Here is an 11,158-nt window from a genome sequence, read left to right as displayed (position 1 = left end):
ATATATATATATATATATATATATATATATATATATATATATATATATACACTCAACAAAAATATAAACGCAACACCTTTGTTACTGCTCCCATTCCCCATGGGATGGACGTAGAGACCTAAAATTCATTCCAGATACACAATATAACCATCCCTCCCAAACAGTGGTCACAAATCAGTCCAAATGTGTGGTAGTGGGCACATCTGCTATATTGAGATAATCCATCCCACCTCACAGGTGTGCCACATCAGGATGCTGATCTGACATCATGAGTAGTGCACAGGTGTACCTCAGACTGCCCACAACAAAAGGCCACCCTGGAATGTGCAGTTTTGTCTCACAGCAAAATGCCACAAGCAATGAGGGAGCGTGCAATTGGCATGCTGACAGCAGGAATGTCAACCAGATCTGTCGCCCGCGCATTGAATGTTCATATCTCAACCATAAGCCGTCTCCACAGGCGTTTCAGAGAATATGGCAGCACATCCAACCGGCCTCACAACCGCAGACCTCGTGTAACCACACCAGCCCAGGACCTCCACATCCAGCAGGTTCACCTCCAAGATCGTCTGAGACCAGCCACCCAGACAGCTGCTGGAACAATTGGTTTGCACAACCAAACAATTTCTGCACAAACTGTCAGAAACCGTCTCAGGGACGCTCAACTGCATGCCCGTCGTCCTCATCGGGGTCTTGACCTGACTCCAGCTCGTCGCCGTAACAGACTTGTGTGGGCAAATGCTCACATTCGATGGCGTCTGGCACGTTGGAGAGGTGTGCGCTTCACGGATGAATCATGGTTCACATTGTTCAGGGCAGATGGCAGCTGAGAATGTCCCAGTTCTTGCATGGCCAGCATACTCACCGGACATGTCACCCATTGAGCATGTTCGGGATGTGCTTGACCGGCGTATACGACAGCGTGTACCAGTTCCCACGAATATCCAACAACCTCGCACAGCCATTGAAGTGGAGTGGACCAACATTCCACAGGCCACAATTGACAATCTGATAGACTCCATGCGACGATGTGTTGCACTGCATGAGGCAAATGGTGGTCACACCAGATACTGACCGGTTCTGGGTCCCCAGACCCCCCAATAGCGCAAAAAACTGCACATTCCAGGGTGGCCTTTTGTTGTGGGCAGTCTGAGGTACACCTGTGCACTACTCATGATGTCAGATCAGCATCCTGATGTGGCACACCTGTGAGGTGGGATGGATTATCTCAATATAGCAGATGTGCCCACTACCACACATTTGGACTGATTTGTGACCACTGTTTGGGAGGGATGGTTATATTGTGTATCTGGAATGAATTTTAGGTCTCTACGTCCATCCTATGGGGAATGGGAGCAGTAACAAAGGTGTTGCGTTTATATTTTTGTTGAATGTATATAAATTTAAAAAAAAACTTGTTGGACAATGACACTTTTTTTAAAACCAAACAGTCAATTCAATCAATGTGTTCCTCTTTTATTCCATGATTTAGCAGATAAAATATCTGGATTGGATTCCAAAGGCTGATTTGTCACTTTTCACTAAAACTCTCAATATGAGGTCCAAAGAGATCTGGAGCCAACTCAATCTGTTCCATTGTTAAAAAGAAGGAATGCACTGGCCAGCTGACCAACACTGGATCAAAGTGCATGATGACAGAATTCTTGTTATGGTTAAAAAAAACTTCACAACATCTAAGCAAGTTAAAAACACTCTCAGGGAGATGACATGTATCATTGACTGGAATAAAGATACGCCTTTATGAATCTAAATACACAACAAGGTGCAAACCACTGGTTACACTCTAAAGCAAGAAGGTCAGCTTTGACTTTCCCTGTAAACTTAAAGTGCCTGCAAAGTTCTAAAAAAATGAAAACTAACAGACAAAACAACTCTTTGGACAAATGAAAACAGAATGATGTGAAGGGAAAAATTTGGAGAAGGTGAGAAACAGCTCATGAACATATCACATATCTCATATCATGTCATCTATCACACATGGCAGTGTTAATGTTATGTTATGGGCATCTCTGGGTCCCAATGGAACTGGGTCCCTAGTGTTTACTGATCATGTGACTGCTTCAGTCACATCTTCATTCTTTGATTTAGTTTGATGCCACTGTGGTGGTGTACCAAGAAAAAAAAGGAAAAATTGTGTCTTCCTCCGACAAATAATCGATCTAACTATGTCATCTTACTTTCAATCAATCAATTTTCCTGTAGACTCCTGGTGGAGCATGGGGCCACCAATGGACTCTGTTCTGGGCCGTTCTCTTCAGCTGGGTCCACGTCATTCCGGCAGTATTATGCATTACGCTCTCGACAGATCTTCTCCATGTCTGTTTGGATCTCCCCACTTTCCTTTTTCCTTGTGGGTTCCAGTCCAGTGCTTGCCTTGTGACGTTGTCGGATGGTTTTTGGAGTGTGTGGCCTATCCAGCCCCATTTTCTCTTCTTGATGTCTTGACCGACCGGGTTCTGGCTGGTTCTTACTTTAGTACTTCAAAAAATCACGTGTGACACCATGGTGAAAACTGATGTTTCGTATCCATCTGCAATTTCACATGTGGAAAATAATATGAACATATCCTCTTTCAAACACTTATATTCATAGACACATGAATATTTGCTGTATGCAACATTCTCTTATTAATGCATTCCTTGGTCACCTTTGTCAAAAAGTAGGAGACCAGTAAAGAACTTGGTTCTCCTGTGACTTCCCTTTATTTGTTGTCACTGTGGACATCTGTGGTGAAGTAAACAAATTCAAGTTGCTTCCCTTAATGGTAAGCTGTTACACTGAGAGGGTTTAATGCACACTGGTCTGCCAGTTTGAGGTCATAATAATGAGGGAGGAAAGCACTTACACTGGAGATCAAACTAGGAGGTTTAAATGTTTAATGGGGCTTTCATGGAGGCACAACAGATGCAGTAGTCCAAAGTAAAACTTTTATGCTCACACAATGAAGAAAACTGTGATCACAGCTATTGTTAACACTCAAAATAACTACATGTCTCTGTGTGTTTGTGTGTTAAATGAACAAAACAAAAAAAAGCCTCATAAAAGAGTTGCATTGACCACAATGCCCATTTTCAAGTAAACGATGTTTAAGAGCAGCAGATTTAAAAAAAAAAAAAAAATCTTTATTCTGAATCAGTACATGGTCTAACCTTCTCACTTGTCTGACATTCTCCAGGGAAGTTGAATAAGTGGAAATGGGGGGGGGAGTATCTTCAAGAAAATACTTTGGAGCACGAACACCCATACAGTGTGTCAGAGAGCCAAGCACCATTCACATGTCTGTAGGTATTAAAACTGAGGACATGTTCGGGAGAATTGTGTGCAGTTGGAGGAAAACGGAATAGCAGTTTTGCTTTTTTATGAGAAAAATAAAATCTGAAAAATAAAATCTGAAAAAAAAAACCCCCAAAGAATTGTGGAAGTTTTTTAAAAGACTTGAAGACTTTAATTCTTTAAGGAAGCTAAAATTTAATATCTATAGATAGATAGATGGATGGATGGATGGATGTTTGGATCATCAGTCGGTCAAACTGAAACTGGAGCACAAACTTCTTGGAAGCCTGCACAGCACCCCAGAACATTTGTCATACAATTTCAGGAAAATTGCTCCAGAAAGGACAAATTCACTCTGGAAATCCAATTAGCTAAGGTGAAGTCTGTCAGACACAATGTATAATTTTAATGCATTCATTCACTGGAGTGTGTTAACCATAAAAAAAAGTGGGGGTGGATTGGGCATGTTGTATAAAGTAGTTTTAACAGTGGCCTCAAGTAGAGTAGAAAAGCATTCACTTCCGCTTATCCTTTTCGGGGGTGTGTTGGAGACTGACTAGCTGTCTAACGACGAGAGGCAGGACAGGACAGGCCGCCATCTGTCCAAGGGCTAACCCATAGACAGAGACAACCATTCACGCTCACATTCCCGCATTGACACCTATGGGCAATTTAGTGTTTCCAATGAACTTATCTCCACATGGTGGAATTGAACTCAGGCCCTTCTTGCTGTGGGGCAACAGTGCAAAAGAATAGTGGGGCAGCAAGGTGGCACGGTGCTACCCGAGTAGAAAAGCGCTAGAACTCAATTAAATTTTATTTATATAGCGCCAAATCACAACAGCATTCGCTTTAAGATGCTTTATCCTGTAAATAAAGACCATACAATAATATAGAGAATACAGAGAAAACCTTAAAAATCAAAGACCACCTTTCAGCAAGGCGACAGTGGGAAGGGAAAACTCCTTAGCAAGAAACCTCCGGCAGAACCAGGCTCGGTGGGGGTGGGCATCTGCCGTGACCACCGTTGTGTAGGTAAATAAATTACCTCACATTATAAGAGCTTAACTACGGTCATTTGATACTTTTTTTACTATTATTGTTTTTATTATTTATCCTGTTGCTGTAACACAGAAAAGTATGTTGCAGGATCAATCTATGTGTTCAAAGAGCTTCTCAAAGTTATTTTTTTATTTGCTTCTCGCTTGTTTGCATCACGTTAAAACACTTTTAGGTCATTTGAAACACAATCCAGCCCGTAGTGTCACTGAATTGCTATTAGTCATCATACGGGGGCAGTAATATACCCGATAGTGGGCTATAGTTAAAATTAGCCCTGAGAGCCAACCGTAGAAGAAGAAAAGGGGGAGCGAAGCTCCAAGGCGGAGGAGGCGAAGGAGGAGGAGGTGGGAATCGATGCAAAAGCAGTCTGCAAACATTTGCAGCACAATGGGTCGCAGCGAGGAGCTCAGTGAGTTTCAGCGGGGCACCGTGGTGGGATGCTACCTGTGCAAGAAGTCCGTCCGTGAGATCTCGGCGATGTTAAACCTGCCCCGGTCCACTGTCAGCGCCGTGATTTTAAAGTGGAAGCGTGGAGGAATAACGACGGCACTGCCCCGGAGCGGCCGACCGCACAAGCTGAAAGAGGAGGATCGCCAAGTGCTGGAGAGAGTGGCGCTGGAGAAGTGTTTGCCCTCCATAAAAGCGCTCACCGCCGAGTTTCAGAGCGCATCCGGAGCCAGCGTGAGCTCCACCACGGTGCGCAGGGAGCTTCATGAGATGGGTTTCCGAGGCCGTGTGTCCTCATACGGCAAGCCCAAAGGTGCGTCCACCGGGAGGCCTGGAGAATGAGGAATGCAGCAGCTGCATATACATACGAGTGTAATATGTAGTGTCCGCATACTTTTGCCATTTCCCCTGATTATCCTCCTGCATGTGATTGCTGAGCGTCCATGCGTTTTGTCTGTTTACCTGGCTCCTGGGTGCAGCGATTTAGGGTTATACCGTTGAGAACGTGGGTGATGATGATGATGATGATGATGATGGTGGTGGTGGTGGTGTGTTCAAAGTACACCCACCTGAATCATAAACTTAGCAAAAGCACAACATTCAAGCAGAATAGGAAATTAAAGTTAAGTCTGATTCCACAATTTCTTTGGTTTAATGTTGCTTCACATGGATGGAGTAAGGAGTGACCTGAAGCCAAAATACTCCCTGACACCTGTAGGTAGTATTACATAGCTGAGTTTATAGTTGTAGTTTGTGGTAGTTGTAATAAAGAGAGCTGTGTCATCTACTAAATGGATCACGTAGGAGAATCCTGTGAAAGGTGGGGAAGTTGAGTCAAACCGAGCGTTTTCTTCATTAATCCTTAAAACTTTAGATTTTTAACAGCAAAGATTTTCTTTACAGATGCAGCAAATCTGTCGATTCTTATATTAGAGGAGCACACACCATAAGGAAAATCAGTTGCAAAGAAAGACCGTGTACCCTGCTGACACTGCGGCATTTCTTTCATGCCAGGAGTGCCGAAGGTGGCAAAGAAGCAGGTGGACGTGTCCCGCCTGGACCTACGTATTGGACGTGTAGTCACGGCCCAGCAGATTCCAGACACTGACGGGCTGTTCGTGGAGCAGATCGATGTGGGAGAGGCTTTTCCCAGGACGGTGGTCAGTGAACTGTCTCAGCACGTACCTGTGGAGCAGGTAAATATCAAGTATTAATCTAGTGTTGTTTATTTCAAGATAAAACTGTTTACCGGTCATCAATGTTTTAGATGACTGAATAATCTACTTTTTTTGTTTCCCTGAAGCCTGTGTGATATATTCAGACTGCTCATTTTATCGAAGTAACAGCCCAAAGCACAAAGATACTGACAGTGTAACAATATCTTTTGAATTGTTACACTCTACACACTCACTTTGTTAGGTACACCTGTTCAGCTGCTGGTTAACAGAAATTGTAATTAATCAGCCAATCACATGGCAGCAAGTTGTTGCATTTATCCATGCAGACATGGTCATGACCACCTGCTGAAGTTCAAACTGAGCATTAAAATAATGGGGAAAAAAGTGACGTAAACACCACAGCGTCCATGCTTTTGTGATCACAGTGTACTCCTCTTCGGATGGATGCTCCCAGCAGGATAACACACCATGACACAAAGCTCAGATTATCTCAAACCTGATATTATCTTGAACATGACAGTGAGTTCACTGTACTCAAATGGCCTCTGCAGTCACCAGCACTAGCAAGGTGTACTTAAGAAGTGGCCGGTGACTGTAGTTTAAGCTGCCCTATTGAGCCGATTCCCTCTGAGGGACGACAGTGTAAACTAAACTGAAAGTAGGATTTGTCTTCTTTTTTTTACTTACAAATTTAGGAAGACTCCACACCTGAATAAGTGACAGGTGCATAGTGGGAAAGGTCTTTGTGAAGAAAAAAACACATTTTCTGGCTTACAGGTACTGAGAAAACTGTACCTGACGAAGGTCGCGTAGACCGGACCATTAAAAATAATGGTAAGCGGGAAGGTCTGTGAAGGTTATACTTTTTTTTTCCACCTTAAAATTGTGATTTAGTATTTTTGTCTACATGAACATCAGTGTGTTATTTTAATGGCTGAGGTGGGCAAACTGAATATTCTGGCTGTAACCGCCTCTGTTCTTCTGGAATGAGGGTCATTTCACTGGTCTTAGTGGAAAAGGCCTGGCTCCCAGTTTGTGTCCCGTAAATGCTGGACAGATTTCAGGTCAGGGTACTTTGTGGTCAAGTAACAAAAGCCATCACTTAACTGTCTTATATTTAGAGGAACACTGTCATCTAACATATCACTGTATGGTAGTTTTGTTTGGTTGGGGTTTTTTGTAAGTACCAGGACATGTCCAACTATTCCGTTATTCAAATTAGGGTTAAGATTTAACACCTCGATGTCAATCTTCCGTTTGTTTTTGAACGCCTCTATGTAGTATCCTTTATTTTATTTTAGAGATGGAATGCTTGAAGCTCAGAGCCTTGAAGGAGGAAGATCTGTGTAACTGTGAACAGTAACAGCCCAAAACACTATTATGTTTACTTTGTTATAAATTAGTATACTGTGTACACTCACGAAAAATAATAACAAAGGTTTTAAAAGGTGATTAAAAATAATAGCATTAAAAAAAATCCTCAAATTGCTGACAGTGGTAATGTTTTCTAATACTGCCACCAGAAAGACAAGCATAGTCTTTTGAAGTGTTCTTTAGGCTGATTTTAAACAACTAAAGTCACCAGTATGGCTAAAATATCACGATCGCCTCTTAGGATTTTTGATCCCAAGTGCCTAACTTTGCTGCACCAGTTCTGGGAAGGACATTCCAGCTTTTCACACCTCTGCAAAGCACTGGCCAAAAGCACTGACATTATTCTTCAACATCAAGCATTCGTCATCTCATTGAGAGTTCTTCATTAGAAAATCAATTAGACTGAACACCGAGTGAGAATTTGATTCCAATAATACCGTCCTATTTGATTTCGGATGTTTGTTTGTTTTTCCCATCAACTTTACCGTCATTTGCTGTTCTCGCTTGAACATGTGGACTCTCCTGCCCTTCGTGCAGATGCAGAATCGTATGGTGGTCCTGCTGTGTAACGAGAGGCCAGTGGAGACGAGAGGAATTGTGAACCAGGCCATGCTCATGTGTGCCTCGTCACAAGACAAGCTGGAAATCCTTGATCCTCCAAACGGAGCGATACCAGGGGATAGAGTGACTTTCCAGGGATTCCCAGGTACTACAGCCTCACTGCTGTAGCTTCCTGCTAAACCTATTCTCAGCCAAATAGTCATAATAGATGTGCGCTCAGCAGATAGTGCTGATCACACGCCTCATTATTTTCCTCTTTTCATCAGTGTTATGGAGCCTCAGTATTTAGACTGTGAGTACTGCACTACTTTAACACGACACACAAACACAAGTTTCCTCCAACTCTGCGAGGCACCTTTGGTGAGAATCGGACTGCAGGCTGAGAGCAGACATCATTCCCAAACTTCACCGTTGGCTCTTCTGAGCTTTTGTGGTTGGATGCATGCAAATCCCTGTAGCCATTTTCCATGAGGATGCTGTTAACAGCAAACCTCCTGGAATCACAAACCCTGCAAGTGTCGAGGTTTACTGAAGTACACAGGGGATTCAAATTTCTCACAATGATGTCTTTGTTGCAGGGGAGCCCGATAAAGAGCTGAACCCCAAACAGAAGGTGTGGGAGCAGGTTCAGCCAGACCTGCGCACAGACGGCCAGTGCGTCGCAACCTACAAAGGAGCTGCCTTTGAAGTAGCTGGAAAGGGAGTTTGCAAAGCCCAAACCATGTCTGACTGTGAGATTAAGTAAATGATCAGTTCTCTGCAGCCTTGCGGGATCCAAGAAATTGCGGAAAAGGATTCCCAGAATAGTGGAGACTGTTATTTTAACGCCCACTGTCTGGGGGGACATGTCCAGAAAACAAAATCACACAGGTGTGATGCTGGGTGGTCACGTAGTTTTTGCTATAAAGCAAGTGAAATAATTGCGAGGTACCCGATGTTGGATGGACTTGAGATTTACTTAAATTACTTTTTCTTTTTTTTTTAACAGAAAAAAAAATGTAGTTTTGAATTTGGCCAACTGAGGGCACTAGCATACCCCATCACAATGTGCAATATGTGTCTTGGTGGTTTGTTCACATGAGAGCATTCACCACACAGGCTGCCTCAGCGTAGTGAAAAGAAAAGGGGAAAATCCTTTTTTTTTTTTTTTTTTTTTTTTTATTCTGGGAACTCTTTGTTAAAATGTTGTTTTCCGTTAAGACATTTAAAGTGTTTTCATTTTCATTTAACAAGGCATGAAACTGTTCAGAAGTCCCGTTTGAGAAACGGGAGATTGACTGATCTCGTTGGGGTTTTTTTTTTTTGTTTTTTTTTTTTTTCATTGATGAGTGAGAATGAACCGAAAATCAATCCATCATGAAACGGACTTTCCACTGACTCCTACATGTTGTTTAGCAATCAACAAAGTCTGTGATTTTTGCTTCTGTTAATCCAGGAAGTGTTATCTTAAATGGAAAAAAAATCAATCTTTGGTTTTTCAGTGGCTTCCTGAAATATCAAACAAATACTTCAAAGTCTTTTGATTTGAATGTAAAAGTGTTTTAAACTGTCTTCAAGTTTTGTATGCTGTTTGCTTTGCTCTTGTGTTTCCCTGGTGGATTGTTGTCCATAAGAGCAGCTCTGGCTGTGAGCGGAGAAGCCCCGCCCACCCTGCTGATCGGATGTTTTGTTTGCAAGGGTCAGCCAATCGGAAGACACCTGGCTTAAAGGGAGGGGAAGGGGTTGAAAGGGAAAAAATGTGTTTTTGAACTCTGCCATGCTTCAGATCGTGACTTGGTCTTTGTTTTGAAACAGTGCGCCAAGCTGTTGAGGAGGCTGCTAAAAAAAAGTGTAAGACAAACACGCAAAGTATATCTTCCTTTATTATAAAGGAGAACTTAAAACTATGGGCCGAGAATGGGGATGTGATTGATGTGATTCAGGAACCAAGAAGTGGAACAAAATGTCCAAGACGCCATGTCCCAGGTCTTTGTTTGACAGTGCAGAGCACAAAGGGAATAGTGTGATTCTCTAGAAACAAAAAAGAAAATGTTACTCACTACTTCAGCACAACATGACAAAGAACCAATGTTTATAATGCGGTCAACAGCATGGAGGGGGAGTGTTGACTAATGCTAGAGAATGACATTAATAAAAACCATTTTAATATCTGAAAAGGTTATGGAGTGTTATGAATGTCACGTCACCCCACCCACCTCCACCTACAGTGCAATCTCTTCATGGACTAACCCACGGGGTAACCCAGAGTGGAGGTACTGTACAGGTTCATGACTGAGATGACACGGTCCTGCAACCACACAGCCCGTCGACGCGACGCGGTTTGCTGGAGGGGAAAGTTAGCAAACGCGTACCTGAAACCAGGTTTCCCCGAGCTGAGTGAACCTGCAAGTAAAATACATTTCCACTGCCTTCGGTGGCCTGCTTTTTGAGGCCACAAACTGCACTGAGAACAACAAACCCTTACTTTACAGAAGAGTCAGTCTCACAGTGTTTGGGGTTATTCTTATTCTCACCATTGTTGCTCTTTTACATTATTGTGTTCCATTTCCAGTCATAAATATTGGGAAATTTGCTAAAGATTGGATGAACAGGCAAAGTTGGCAATTGTCCTAAAAGCATAAGCTGCTTTAGGAAGGGGCTCTGAAAGCCTGCAGCTTATTGGCCAAGGTAAAAACGCTTAGGCAACTCATGAACTTTTAATTAATGTTGTGGTCCTGATTAAAAAGAAGAAACCGCTTGATAAATGCAATCAAATTATTTTAATTAACACAATTAAGAAGCTTAAAGTTTCGAAAGATCACCAGAAAGCTTTCTTTTCTTTTCGTTGCAGTTTTAAATCGGCAGTCAGGTTCAGGAAAAAATAAGTTTGCTCAGTTCAAGCGGGTAAACCACATCTTAGAGAGACTGTCAGAAAATGAGCTCAAACTTGCACGCAGACCGGGTTTGTTCTCAGAAACTTATGTAAACCCAGCGTGGTGTCTGAACTGATTTATGCTCTATTAAAATGGATTTTTATACCACAAAGCCGGATTTGTTGTGCTGTGTTCGACTGGCAAATTGTCAACTCCATGAACCAGATGCACATGTCTGATAAATAAATACATGGGGACGGGGATAAGGTCTAATGTTGTCATGCAGGTTCTCTCTGAATAGCTGGATTGTTCCTTCTGCTTGTGTTGATTTGGATATTTAACCATTTATCAAATAACAAAACTCTATTTTTTGTTTTATTTTTTGTTCGG

General features: G+C 42.4%; 1 protein-coding gene across 1 annotated transcript; it reads left to right on the top strand.

Moving 5' to 3' along the window:
• Positions 1-4,644: 4,644 nt before the first annotated feature.
• Positions 4,645-10,070, top strand: LOC308395893 (aminoacyl tRNA synthase complex-interacting multifunctional protein 1-like). Its single transcript, XM_080880938.1, has 4 exons — positions 4,645-5,116; positions 5,818-5,999; positions 7,893-8,061; positions 8,495-10,070. The coding sequence occupies exons 1-4, from the start codon at positions 4,711-4,713 to the stop codon at positions 8,659-8,661; spliced, it is 924 nt and encodes a 307-aa protein (XP_080737064.1). The 5' UTR covers positions 4,645-4,710; the 3' UTR covers positions 8,662-10,070.
• Positions 10,071-11,158: the final 1,088 nt, after the last annotated feature.

The sequence above is a fragment of the Rhamphochromis sp. 'chilingali' genome (genome assembly GCF_963969265.1).
Source record: "Rhamphochromis sp. 'chilingali' genome assembly, chromosome: 4".
Taxonomy (NCBI): Eukaryota; Metazoa; Chordata; class Actinopteri; order Cichliformes; family Cichlidae; genus Rhamphochromis; species Rhamphochromis sp. 'chilingali'.
Note: the sequence above shows the minus strand (reverse complement) of the source record. Positions and strands in the feature narration are given on the sequence as shown.

Bases quoted from the DNA above. Each gene is read 5' to 3' on its own strand.
- LOC308395893 (XM_080880938.1), top strand. From the start codon at position 4,711: ATGCAAAAGCAGTCTGCAAACATTTGCAGCACAATGGGTCGCAGCGAG. The intron at 5,117-5,817 runs GTGCGTCCACCG...CTTTCATGCCAG, and splicing joins CTCATACGGCAAGCCCAAAG to GAGTGCCGAAGGTGGCAAAG. The intron at 8,062-8,494 runs GTACTACAGCCT...TCTTTGTTGCAG, and splicing joins GACTTTCCAGGGATTCCCAG to GGGAGCCCGATAAAGAGCTG.